Genomic DNA, 13,950 nt, shown 5'->3' on the forward strand with positions numbered 1-13,950 from the left:
GACTCTTCCCTTTTTTCTGTTGGTGACTCAAATGTACGCGGACTGGCGTACCACACGTACATGTGTTTTTCAAAAAAATGCCTCTACTCCCTCAATTTATCATTGCATTCTATACGTACAAAGACACACAACTGTGACCAATTTGTACAAATAAATGCATTTCCAAAACAAGTGCATTTGACGTATTGGCAAAGATGTCAATTCAATACAATAGTGCTAGTGTTCAGTTTTTAGACTGACGATCTTCATGATCTTCACGCTGTTTTTTAAAAAAATGAAGGGTGAACTTTTTTGATGTGGGCCAAATTTGCACGTGGGTGCTGACGTGAGGAGAACTGTGAAATCAGATGTGGCTTTAGGCACATCAGGAAAAAGATGAACTTTTTGATGCAGGCTGAAAATTCCATTCGGGCAGTGACGAGAACCATGAAATCAACTTTCAGCAGCCTTAGTTAGGGTAGTAGGCATGTAGGGTAGGCACGGTAGGTAGGATTACGACATCGGTTTCCAGTCAACTCGGACCCAAGTTCACCTGATCCCATGACATAGGCCTAGCGTTATAGCTAGTAGGCCTAATACTATAGTAGTACATTGGCCTAGCGCTAGGCTCAACTCAAGTCAAAGTGGGAAGCGACTTAATACTAGCTCGTGAAACCTGGTGCGCTACTTTTTTTCAGTAGCTGGGGTGACAAATGATTCATGAAGAGGGGACAATGCAATACACCATTTAAGACATTTCAAAAACGCGAATTCATTACGTCGCTTCGATAGCTTAGTTGGTAGTGATTTGAACTACAGATCTATAGACCCTGGTTCGACTCCGACCCATTTATGCTATTCATTTTCTAATTTTATCATTGTGTTTGGGATTTCCTTTTTCAATTGATGCAGAAACAGAGTCCAAGCATGAACCCTCTAAGAGTCTTGAGAAAAATAGCAGACCAGGTTTCACGGGTTAGTATCTAGTCATTTCCAGTCAAGTGTAGGCCTGTTACGCCCCAACTATTGCATCAGTCCCAACTATAGTTGGGCCCGTCCCAACTAGAGTGTTACAGTTGGGCCGGCCCAACTACAGCAGAGAGGTCCTGTGTGCATGATGTGCCCAGCATATGCCAAAGTCATATTGTTTACAAATGACATGAAATGTCATGTCATTGGTCATAGGGCTAAGTGCCACATTTTTGATGAATTGTGTCAAGTGTGAGACACATTGACTTAGATAATGTTGAGACATTTCCCCCAGACATTGGTCAACAATAGTTGGGCCAGCCCAACTGCAGCACTACATTTGGGACTGTCCCAACTATAGTTGGGACTTATGCTATAGTTGGGGCGTAACAGGCCTACGCTCGTACTTTCGTCAGTTGAACTTGGAGTTGGAGACGTACGCCAGGCCCCACTCAGTTATGTCAGTACTACTAAAAGTACTAGTACTGCTAGGCCTAATCTCACCTGCTCAATTTGTTCATGTTTTGCCGGAATCTTTCCCCACATCGACTGAGTACATACAAATACGGTACTATGGCATGTACATGTAGGCTACATGTAATCATTCATATTCATCAAATAGCTGCTGAGTGCTGGCACGATCACGGTCCGCCTCACGGTCCAGTCCACGTACTATGACATCATTATTACCGTGAAGTACCATACCATACCAGCTGCATGAATAATATCTGCAAGCAGAAGGTACACGTACTACGTAGATAGTCGACTGTGCTCTTCGTAATACTCGTACTGTACATGTATGTACATGTACACTGGGTACACGACATTCACGGATGAATACCTACTTTGATTCGATTCTACACACTGTTCAATTCTGTTCACAACTGCCCCAATATTATACAGTAGGGTCATTTCGATTCCTTGATATGTCGACAAAATAGAAGCTGATTAAATAGAGTCGATTCATGTCCGCAAAAAAAGTTTTTAACCCGTTTGTGCATTTCAAGCGGTGTGTCCTTTGAAAAAGCTTAACCTTTCCCTTTCCTCTCATAGAAAGAAATGTAAGAATTGTCTTCCTTGTAACAAAAAAGCGAAAAAGCTCAAAAATTATTGCAGCAACACTTTACATGTTGCCAATGCTGCAATGATTTTTTTCTGAGACATCTTGCAATGCTGAAATGATTTTTTTCTGAGACATGTTTTTTTCAGCAACTTTCGGTGTCCTCTTCTCCGATGTATGAAACCTTTGCTGACAATAGACGTGACGTAGCCAAGGCCTTTTTCCAATACTCAACTTTGTCTCCGTCTCAGGCTTCGTCCCCGAAACCAATCCCCGATTGTGGGCCTGAAGTGTTGAAATCAAAATGGATTACGTTAGTTTTTTGCTCTCTTGCTTCTTATATGATGTTTTATGGCACTATTAGACTAATTAGTGCGCGTACAGCTTCAAAGTCAGGTAGTACAAAAAAAGTTGAAGCCTGAGACGGAGCTGAAGTTGAGTATTGGAAAACTGCCCAAATCAGCTTTGAACACGGGTTCAGATTTTATCTGAGGTTGGTACCAGTAATACCATACGCCAAATGCCACACTTGAAGTCTTGGTACTATATAACAATTTTGAGAACGTGAAAGCGGATATGGTGTACTATTAAGGCCATATTACGCAGTGCGGTGAGCGTTGTTGAGCAGCGCGGTGATATATAGTTAGCAGACTTGTAAAGTGTCGTTCCCGCAGTAATATATATCATTTCCAGCTTGGTTTCCAATATTTTGAGGACCAAAAACTAGTTTTTGCCTTCCTCTTCAAGCGTTTCTGATAAAATGCTCGACGACTAAGGAATAAAATTCTGGTCTTTTATAATGAGGGCACTGCGTATTAGTTGGATGAGATTTTAACTTCAATTATAATTATGCGTGCATGCAAATAAATGGTCATATTGTTTATGGGGCAAAAAGCGCGGGGGCGACCCATTGAAAATGTACTGCATGGGCATTTGCTTACAGATTTTCCGCTGCTAAACAACAATGAACCTCGTTCCCATGGGTACAATCTTGCCGCGCCATGTTGGTTCCCACCATGCCTTGCGCGATCTAACCCCTGGTGTTGTAAAATTTAAATATCCCATATTTGGGAGATTTAAATTAGAACTGTGATAAAATTTGTTTGCGCGTAATGCAGATTTATGTATGTGTGGCATGCACGAGGGTAGGAGGGCACGAGAGTGTAGCTTAAAAGAGAAATACGTGTATGCGATTCACTTTACGTTATGTATATTCATCCTAAATAGCCAGTCAGCGTTATTTTTGTGTTCTATACGACCAGGGGCTAGTGAAGGAACGTGCAAGCAGCCCATGGTGTTGAGCTTACAGAAGCTGACTCCCGCTATTAAGCACTGTCCAGTTCGAAAGTGTTTCGTCACTTCAGTTAAAACGACGCCCACTGCATATGCACCGCACATATAGAGTTAAATACAATGATAGTACTGTACGCTGACTGCCGTTTATACGTGGAACCATGGAACCGGAAGTTAGCACGCAACTTCAGCGATCGCCCAACAGGAGCCTGCAAATCGTGGCGCGCCCACCTTTGTGACGAAGTCACTTACGAAGCGGGTAGAGCCTGAAAGTAAAAGGTCAAGCAGCGAGTTTCCGGAACCTTTCCGCGGTCGGCCTGTGGGAATTTTACGTTGTTCGTCCTATCGCGTACGATAATTTTTTGAATATTGAAATTTCACCTCTGTCTTCCTCCAGTTATATTTAGGAAAAGTCACCTGAAGATGGGTAAAACGAATTTTATTAACGTGCAGCATTCAGGCACACCGGCGTGCGAGACACGCGCCTGGTGTCCACGAATCAGATCTCCAGCTAGGCGAATAGTTCCACTGCCTTGTGGATGGGTCGGGAGAATCAAAGGCTAAAGGAGTTAACCTCTACAGATAATCCGGAGTGAGCCCCTGAGGCGGTTTGCTGGCATACTTGTCACTTTCCGGCAGCCCCGGCATCCTGCCGTGCACGTTCCCAGCTGTCTTGACCCTGTCTTGCCACTGAACCCGGACGCGACAGGACGAGAGAGTGAGACCGACTTTGCGTAAATCCAACTCACGCGCAAGTCACATCAACCCACCCACCCCTTCCACGCCCTATGGCGATGGGCGAGCGGCGAAGCAGTAGGTGCGGATACACACTGGGAGCTGTAGTCGCAAACCTGCACACGGCGGCTCAGGATATCAGGTCGCTCTCTACTGGACCCCGAAGCAGAAGTGGAGTTCGGCAGCCCCCCTGAGTGACCAGGAAGCCCTATTTAGGATCACTCTGCTTGCCTTCCAGCTTGAGGACGGGGCTGGTAAAGGTGCTCTAAAATAGCCTGCCTCACTACAACCTGGCCAGCATACCGCGTCTGGCGGGATCCCTTTCATGTGGTCGAAATCAGAAAGGAAAGAAATTGTTGGTACTCCTTCTAGCATCTTGGAATATCTAAACCAAGGCAGAAAGACCAGAGAAAAGACTTCTCTTGTGGCCAGAGACTAGCCCTTTACAAAGTCGACATCGCATGTCTAAGTAAACCCTGCTTTCCAGACAAAGGCCAGCTGACAGAGATTGACGACTATACCCTTTTTTAACTGGACTGAATGAGGTTGTGAAGAGCGACGTACGTGAGGCCCGCGTGGCTTTGCCATCAAAACCCAACATCTGAAGAAACTAGCCAGCATTCCAGAAGGTCTCAGTGACCCCCTCAATAAAATGCAACTCCCCCTGGGCAGGGGAGTAGCGCCACATTTATCAGTGCCCATACGCTCCTACTCCGCGATGACTAATCCCGAAGAAACCAAGGACAAGTTCTACGCAGGACTAGAGACTCTTACTTCTACTGTACCACAGTCAGACTAGCTCATCGTCCTTGGTGACCTCGATGCCCGTATTGGTACAGACCACCAGTCCTGGGACAGAGTCATCGTAAAAACGGAGGGAAATGCAACAGCAACGGCTTCCTCCTGCTTAGGATCTGTGCCAAACACAACACAATCACAATCTGCCACCAACACTATGTTCCGCCTTATAGCCTCAACAAGAGGTCATAGATGCACCCGTTCTAGGCATTGGCATCTCATTGACTACATCATCGCTAGGGCAAAGGACAGGCCAGACGTGCGGGTTACCAAGGCGGTGTGTCGTTTAGACTGTTGGACGGGTTATCATCCCATCATCTTTCTAAAATGAACCTCCACATACAGCCCAAGAAAAGGCCATAGGGGCAGAGAGTTGCCAAGAAATTTGACTTCCCAAAACTGAAATGCAGAAGAGCTCGCGGCACTTCTTGACATTACACTAGCTCTGACTCCCAGCCCAGTTCTGACATCGAAAAAGAGTGGGAATCCTTCGAAACTACAGTCCACTCAGCCGCCCTCCAGGTCCTTGGCCTAGCAACCAGAACTACCAGGACTGGTTCTGCGAAAATGATGTCCAAGCCCAGACGCTGGTGGAAGAAAAATGTCAGTCCCTGCCCACTAGAGTGACCCTGCTTGAACAGCAACGTATTCTGCCTGCAGCAGGCACAAAACGGTCCCAACCGATCTTCCATCAATGCGGAATGTCGGCTCAGGAGCAAGGCCGATGAGATCCAAGGCTTTGCTGACTTACACAACACCAAGAGGTTCCACGATGCCCTGAAGTCAATATGGACTACCGTCATTCGGCTTATTACCCCCTGCTTAGTGCAGATGAGAAAACTCTGCTTACTGACAAAAACCAGATCATCGAGAGGTGGGGAGAACATTTCGACAACGTGCTGAATCGGCCAGCGTCCATAAACGACAAAGCCATCGCACGCCTCCCCCAGGTGCCAGTTAGCCCAGACCATGACATCCCCCCCTTAGTGGAAGAGTAAAGCCTTCAAGCATAATGTCTTCCGGGAAAGCGCCCCAACCCTGACGCCATCCCCACCGAAGTATTCAACTCAGGTGGCCTAGCTCTCCTCGCCCACCACAGTGACCTCTGCCAGTCGATGTTGCAACAGGAACAACTTCCCTAGGATTTCAGAGATGCTTCCATTGTTTACATAGACAAGCGTAAATGGAATCGCCAATTCTATGACAACTACCACGGGATCTCTCTCCTGTCTATCGCCGGCCAGATCCTTGCCCGCGTACTGCTCAACAGTCTCCTGGAGCACCTGGAGCAATTATCCCCGAGAGCCAGTGTGACTTCCGCTTAGGCCGTAGGACCACGGACAAGGTGTTCGCCGCCCGCCAACTCCAGGAGAGAGCATGGAGAAGCAACAAGACCTGTACATCACCTTTGTTGACCTGACCAAAGCCTTTGACAGGGTCAGTAGAGAGGGGCTCTGGAAATCATGGGGAAGTTCGGATGCCCTCACAATTGTCCGCCAATTTCACGACGGCATGATGGCCTGTGTGCTGGACAACGGTGAGGCAACTAACGCTTTGCCTGTGACAAACGGAGTCAAGCAGGGCTGTGTTCGTACCCCTAGGCCTACACTGTTCAGCATGATGTGCTCGGCAATGCTGACTGACGCCTTCAGGGACAGCAACCCTAGCGTCCACATCAAGTACATGTTCGATGACAAGCTGTTCAACCTCAAGAGCCTGCAGGCCGTCACGAGGGTAAAGGAGACTGTGATCAGAGAAGCTTGTATTCGCCGACGACTGCACCCTTAACGCTTCGAGTGCGCACGAGTTGCAATTGGAGATGGACAGCTTCTAAGATCTTTCTGCGACAGTTTTGGTCCTACAATCAGTACAAAGAAGACTGAAGTGATGTTTTAGCCTGCCCCTGGCAACCAGCAACACGAACTGTACATCACAGTGAAGGGACGGAAACTCCAGGCCGCTGACAACTTCTTCAACCTGGGCAGTATTCTTTTTTGCTCCACCAGCGTCGATGCCGAGTCAGTATAATCGCATCTCCAAAGCAAGCAGCGCCTTTGGGAGACTCAGAAACTCCGGGAGAGGAGAGGAATCACACTTTCCACGAAGATTAAAGTCTACCATACAGTTGTGCTCACCACTCTCCTGTCCGGCTGCGAAACCCGTACCCTCTACCGACGGCATGAACGACAGTTGAAGTTGTTCCATCTTCGCTGCCTCCGCAACCTCCTCCACCGCTGGCAGGACAAGATTCCCGACACGGAGGTCTTAAAACAGGCTGGAATCCCTGGTATAATCTGCACGGCACAGATCTGCTGGGCTGGCCACGCATGCGCCTGATACCAGCATCCCGAAACAGCTCGTCTACGGGAAGCTGTGAAAAGGAAACCGCTCAGCTGGAGGGCAGAAGTTTCAAGGACAGTCCGAAAGTCGCCATCAAAGACGTACGTTTAACATCAGCGTTGAATCCTAGGAAGTCCTCGCCACCAACCGCCTGGCGCGGCCTCATCAGCCAGGGTGCACACTGTAACAGTTAATACCTGAGCTCCACCTGCAGGCATACCACGCACACTTTTCAAATTCTTTTAATTCGCTTTTGGTTGGGTGCCGCTCTGCAGGTATGCTGCACGCAGTTCTTCGTGTATTTTAGGTTTTCGGAAGTGACTAACGGGTAAATGTTTGGCAGGATATTTCTCTTTTGGGTCAGATAATTTTCAGTTAATTTGATGTGTTAATAACTCATGAAAACAAATTGCACATTTCTAAAATTTGTGCACGTTCCTATCCAAGAGTTCCGAAGCGCGCTATCAGAAGTCAACTCTCAGGCTATCCACCGCGCTGCGTAACGTGGCCTTGATAGTACACCGTAGTGTGTAGACGCATGTTGGATGATCAGGATGTTGGATGTTCCTGGAAAGCGTGACGCACACGCAAGTACAGTAGGCCAGCGTGTTTGTGTCACAATCTGCACAGCACATTATATGACATGCATGTACAATGTACATATGTATTTACAGCGGAAAGATTGCGAGAAAGCGTTAGTATCACACGTAGGATAAAGGCCAGTTCCTAGAGTAAGAAATTTCACACTTTTCCCTCCATGTTTCATGGTATTGTTTGTGTAAACCATTCATGATAAAACCGAGCGTAAAGGGCGTGTAGTAAAAAGCCACGCTTTTGTTTATTTTTTAAGTTTAGTGGCAAATTTTTAGCCTAACGTCTGGCCGTTAGGCCAGCCTATATCATGTAGGCCTGTGCTATAGCCACTGCCTTCTGTGGCATTGCTTTTAATCACTGAAGTGTGATTGCCGACTCGACTTGGGACAACTCAACTGATGAGACAACTTAACCGTCTTTGCATCATATGAAGAGACAAATCGTCCGTCATAGGCCGCAAAACAAGTCGACTCATCCTCAGGCATGTCAGGTGGGTGTGTGTTGTTGGGTACCGGTCAACTCGGTCCGTACCCAACTCGGTCCCGAGCCAACTTGGCTCCTATGACTGAGAAAATGTGTGTCGGAGATCATTATTATCAACAGACATTAATTATTTCATTGGGTGGTACATAGTCAGATATAGTCCCTTCGCCCATTTACCACTTCGCCCACAAGATGCCCAATGACATTGGCAATGTCTGCAGTGTGGTGCGTGATAAAGAATAGCATCTTCGTTGGACCTCAGCTCAGGGTTGAAATAAAATTTCTGTTTGCTGTTTGAAAGAATTGGGGAGAAAGGAAAAGACTTCTGTCTTTGCTTTTCACGTACGGTATCAGATTGAAAAAATTGTCATCAATTTCCAGTCTTTTTATATGTCCATGAAATATCAGGAACAGAAAAAAGGAGAAAATACTTGTAACTAAGCCATGTTTAGATCTATGGATACATACGCATGGCAGAACCCATTTTCAAAACTACATGTGTTTGTACACATGTACAAGTACATCCAGGTGGTTCTGCGTACATGTATGTGCTACATGTATTTGTAGATACATTTATACCGGTACATGTACCTGTGGATGCCTTTTGTCCTGTTGCAGTGTACGTGATGCGTTCATCCCTAAGCCAGTTTCTCCACACATTTTTATGCAAATTTGTGGGCTAGAATCTGTTTGTGTTGTTCTGTTCAAAGAGAAATGCTTCCCTCAGATTTTTCAAGGATTTCTTCCTCTCCACTTCCAGAGAAGACATGTACATGTACTACGTTTCTTGTCCAAAATAAACAGAGCGTCTGAAATACGTGTAAATTAAGTGTAAAAATGAAAGGGGCCTCCATGTACACGTACATGTTGGGGGAAATGTGAGAAATTAAGGGGGAAGTTATCTAAACTTTTCAGGCCATATCACATGAGAAATATTGTGTAGGATTACCCAAAAAGCTGTTTATATTCCACATATATACATGTACATGTATTTTCACCAGCTCCTCATATCAGCTCCCTGTTAATTTGTTTCACTGTACATTTTCTATGTAGTCCACTTACATGTACATGTACATGTATGTACCGGTACTTGTACAATTTTCTTTGCGGGGATGGGAGTAATGTCTAGCAGTCCTTTCGCTTTGTAATTTTTAGAGGTAAGTTCCTTGTAACACATTGTGAATTTCAGTCTTGTTTCCATTCCTCATTGTCATGATGTGTTCAGTCAACATGGTGGCATACAAGACTTCCCAGTGGAGGAGAACTCTGTTGCTCATTTGGTGCTGCCTGACTGTTCCACTGATGCCCCGGCCGCATTCAGCTGCTGGTACCGGTATGCTGGTTGTTGAAGGATGGTCTGAGAACACCACCAGCAGAGTTGGTGAGTACAGGAAAGACGCAAGTGATCTGACATACATGTAACTACCAAATACCGGTATATGATGTATATAATTTTTAGCCAGTGATTTTTTAATGGAAATCTGATCCTTCTGAATGCAATGTGACACAACAAAATTGAAATGAAGCTGTTTCTTTCTTTTTTCTGCTAAAGGCTCTTCAGTCAAAATCTAGACTATGCATGTAATCCTTTACGGCATGCAGTTTTGTTGCAGTAGTTGAGACAGACTTCACGACTATCAGAAAAGGAAATTCTCATTCCAAGCAAAGAAATCATTGATGCTGTGTTTTGTATTTTCTTCCAAATCCATGGATTGAGACCCGAATTCAGACAAATACTATACAGTGTATGCAAAACAAAAATCACTCTGACTTGACTAATTCATTCCCCAGCCCCCTTCAGTAGAGCAAGTTTGCCAAAAGGATCTGTGAATCTAAAATGAGGTCCTGAGTAGTAGGCCTGCTAAAATTTAAGACCTCTGTCGAAAATTTGAAGCAGCTTTTGTTGATGTACATGTAGTTTTGTTCTGCATGGTTTGGCTTGTTCAGATTTTTTATCCCCAACCTTTGCTGCTAAGAGTATGTTCAGACTCTTCATTTGAAACTTTAATTAATATGGCTTTATCTTTTAACTTTATCTGAAAGTGATATGACAAATCTGGTGTTACATAGAGAGAATTCAGGGGAAAAGAAATACGGTACCGGGTCTCTGTGGTTGACTCACCTTTGCATTTGTTTATGTCATTCTGCTTACTGGTAATGACATCTGAGAACAGGGCACACGTACCGTACATGTACATGTGGATATCAATTACATTGTACATGTACATGTAGGAAGAAATTAATTTTGGTTTTTTCCTTTTTGGAAATACTGATTCAATTTGCAGCTCGACATGTACATGTACATATTATTGTTCACAGGTTGAAAACGGTAGCAAGAGAGGTCAGGTGGCACTCTTTACAATAGTAAATGGCACCTCATGCACTTTGTGTGCAGAATGTGCCCATTGAATTTTTTTGTACCACTTCATACTTTGTGTGCAATGGACATGCATTTGTGTTTTTTTCTCCCTTCGTTTCCAGTTCACATCTTCCCCCCAATTTTTCCCCCCAAACAACTTTTAACTTTGCACTGTCAAAGTAGGGTAGGTCAGGAAACAGGAAGCTCAGGAATAGTACACGTATATGTACTTTGTTTTTTCCTCGTTGCGTTTGTCCCGTGCGAGAACTTTGAATAACAGTGACTTCATGCCAAACCCAGTCAAAACCAATTCACTGCACAGGCATATGACACCTTGGATTTATAAAGAATTGCAACACATGAACAGAAGACTGGTCATTCCTGTGCCCAGGCTACCACATTTCTTCAGTGCTGTCACCGGAATTGTACAATGTACAACTTGTGTCTTGTAGATCCAATTCCACCGGACCCCGCATCAGGTTTGCACTGCTTCAGCTACGATTTCAGTCAGGTTACGTGTACGTGGATGAGAGGAGGCCAGAATGACAGCGTGAATTCCACCGACATCCTCATGTACAGAAAATTACCAAGGTAACTTTGCAAATTTTTTTACCTGTTGAAGCAGAAGGGTTCATCTAAATACAAAAAACTTGTTTACAACACGTTACATGTACATGTACATATATATATCACGATATATGGGTTGTGACACAATACATATTGCGATACGCAAAATGTGACATGCAACATTAACAAAATGAAAACCAACACAGCTGAATTGAAAAATGTCCTTGCTGTATGTTTCCCACATACATTTGCATGTACCTGTACTCGAGCTAAGTAGACTCAAAGATGCGCATGGAGATTTTCATTGAGTTTTGTTATTACATGCCCAGAGCTTATAGCTCCGTGGTACATGTATGTGAAACAGAAGTTTCAGCATTAAAGTGAGTCACATACATGTAAGCACAGACCTGAGTATATTGTGATTTCAAGATCAGTGTACATGTACCCGGTAACAATGAGATGTGCTGCCTAAAATGACACCACAGTTTTGCTTACGTGTGTTAAAAATCGGATTCGCATGAAAACCAACAAGCCATCAGAGTAGCCCTTTAAAATAGCAACACATGTGAAAATGAGTTGTATTGGGACTCACATGTGTGTTTCAAGGCTTGCACATGTACATGTACATGTATTTAAAAATACCGGTAACGGCATTGCGTGTACGAGTACCTTACAAGTATCCTTTTAATTTTGGATAGTTTTGATGGCTCAAATAACTTCCTAGCACAGTGTGCCTCAGTGTTATTAAATATGTTAAAGTACCGGTACAGAAAATATATAAAGGATAACTACTCAACACAGGATTTAAGGGCAGGCCAGGGTAGAGGCTTTGACACTTGGACAGAGTGGGACATCTTCCTTCCGGATGCTTTTGTGGAATTATGGTTCATGGCGACTCTGAACAGGGAGTTGTGGGGAAGAACTTGCCACAGGAAATCAAACCTTGGTGATCTGCCAGTTCCAAATAAAACAGCAGGGCAGCATAGCCAGCCTGTGGTCCAGAGTTTACACAGGTGCATGCACATGTATTCACCGGTCTTTTTGCAGAAGACCTCCTGAATTATCCGAAATCGGCCACACTGCTTCAAGCCAAGATTTGTTTTTTACATGTACCTGTATGTACAATGTATGTAACTTTCACTGGTCATCAAGGCTCATGCAGATTAATAGTGGCTGGATCTGCACTGTACATACATACATGTACATATGTCTAGTTCTCAAAGTTTTGTGAAATCCTCCCAAATCTTCTGGTGAATTTTGAAAGGTCTTAGAGGAGATATTAAAGGGTTAATTCATGTTGTGTTCCACACATTGCGGAACACAAGAAGAACAACACACTACTAGTTCTTGTCAATAAAACAGTCAGAAAGGACTCCCATGGTACTTTGTATATTTTGGTTCCTTTTTTGTTCTTTTAGAATTAAATATATACCTCATATTGGTCTTCAATTTATCTCAGTTATTGTTGTTAATGCGTTGTTGACACCTAGCATAATTTTTGGAAAATGAACCACCCAGTGTACAAATGTATAAGACACAGTATGCAAAATTGGCAAATTAAGGTTTAAAATCATCATACATGTACAAGCTTACATGTATGCGTATACATGTAAGTCACGCCACAGTGCTGATGATCCAGCCATGAAGCAACAGTACAGTGCGTCAGTGGTTATGTACAGTCCTAATAAATGTAAGAAAAGTATGAACGAATGTCGCCCCCAAAAAGTCATTTTATATTGTCAAATTTAATATTTATTGTGGGCTGGATGATTTTCCTGTGTGCGTGGGCCGTGCGTCAGCTCTTGCCCGTTTTTCCCCAAGCGGCCAGTAAAAATTATGCGGTCAGGGACATGCATGAACAATAAAATCTTGTCAACTCCAAGTCAAATAAATCTAAAGATTGTTTTCATCTTGTAGACCGACTATTTCTTGCCAAAAGAATAGGCTTCTTTGTAAAGGAAAAAACCTCTGTAACTGTCCACAACATGACATCTGGTTATCTCAAAGTTTTTGTGACGCCAATCAAAAAACACTGCCAAATTGCTTCAAAAATGAAAAATCTGCCACGAAACCTTGGTTTGAGTCATCACATTGGAACTGCTCGTGTTTCATGCATGCATGTTGCATGCGGCACATGCACTGCACACACCACTGCGACCACGACAAACCCAGTTTTCAGGCTGGCCTGAATGCTGCCGCAGACCCTTTTGTGGACAGTCCAATCACTGACACTTTCCAAGAACCACGTGACCACAGGAAGTGTTGTCAGCAGAAAGCCCAAGTGAAAAACCCCAAAATTCTGTGGCATGTCAAGCTGAACACGATCGGCGAAAAGACGGAAGATGTGCCACACAAAGGCACACCACTGAAGCGATTGGTTTTCTTTTAATGGTAGAAAGAATTCTTTAGACAACAACAATAAAAAAAATCTTTGTAAAATTATTATTTGTCTGCCAAAAAAGTACACCATGAGAATGAATAAAAAGTGGGGAAATAATCACCAAAAATGTTGCCACAGTAGAGCATGTCAAGTTTAGGATAACGTACACATTTCATGTATGTGTTTCATGACTCCGTGACTCGGGGAATTTTGTTAATAACTCAAAATCCGGACAACTCAAATTTTTGTTTATTTTCCAAGATTCAAGTTAGTAGATGTAAATGGCAATCAATGAAAACTTGAGTACCACCAGCACGTGGTACGCATTGCCCGGCCACGGTTTTTGTGACTGATTTTATCCTTCAAAGTTTGCCGTGCCGTCTGCAGGCCTTG

At 44.1% G+C, this 13,950-nt stretch overlaps 2 protein-coding genes across 7 annotated transcripts in view; both read left to right on the plus strand.

The window, feature by feature from the left end:
* Positions 1-13,950, plus strand: part of LOC147795419 (neuronal cell adhesion molecule-like) — a 37,298-nt gene that overhangs the window by 8,454 nt on the left and 14,894 nt on the right. For 2 of the 6 annotated variants that reach the window (XM_087131937.1, XM_087131938.1), the window contains exons 1-3: positions 7,755-8,258; positions 9,477-9,632; positions 11,063-11,201. In XM_087131937.1, coding sequence (XP_086988063.1) covers positions 8,252-8,258; positions 9,477-9,632; positions 11,063-11,201 — 302 coding nt within the window. In that variant the 5' untranslated portion in view covers positions 7,755-8,251. Of the gene's footprint in view, positions 1-7,746; positions 8,259-9,476; positions 9,633-11,062; positions 11,202-13,950 lie in introns of those variants that run through there. The other 4 variants (XM_087131932.1, XM_087131933.1, XM_087131934.1 and 1 more) reach the window with 3 other exon arrangements.
* LOC147795420 (uncharacterized) lies at positions 6,212-6,862 on the plus strand. The gene is made up of 2 exons (XM_087131929.1): positions 6,212-6,568; positions 6,749-6,862. The coding sequence occupies exons 1-2, from the start codon at positions 6,212-6,214 to the stop codon at positions 6,860-6,862; spliced, it is 471 nt and encodes a 156-aa protein (XP_086988055.1).

The sequence above is a fragment of the Acanthaster planci genome, unplaced genomic scaffold (genome assembly GCF_054643075.1).
Source record: "Acanthaster planci isolate LZ-2023a unplaced genomic scaffold, COTS_SCS Contig33, whole genome shotgun sequence".
NCBI classification, from domain to species: domain Eukaryota; kingdom Metazoa; phylum Echinodermata; class Asteroidea; order Valvatida; family Acanthasteridae; genus Acanthaster; species Acanthaster planci.

Excerpts from the sequence above, each read along its gene's own strand:
- LOC147795420 (XM_087131929.1), top strand. The coding sequence starts at position 6,212 with ATGGAGAAGCAACAAGACCTGTACATCACCTTTGTTGACCTGACCAAA. Across the intron at positions 6,569-6,748 it reads GCCTGCAGGCCGTCACGAGG|CAACACGAACTGTACATCAC; the intron begins GTAAAGGAGACT and ends CCTGGCAACCAG.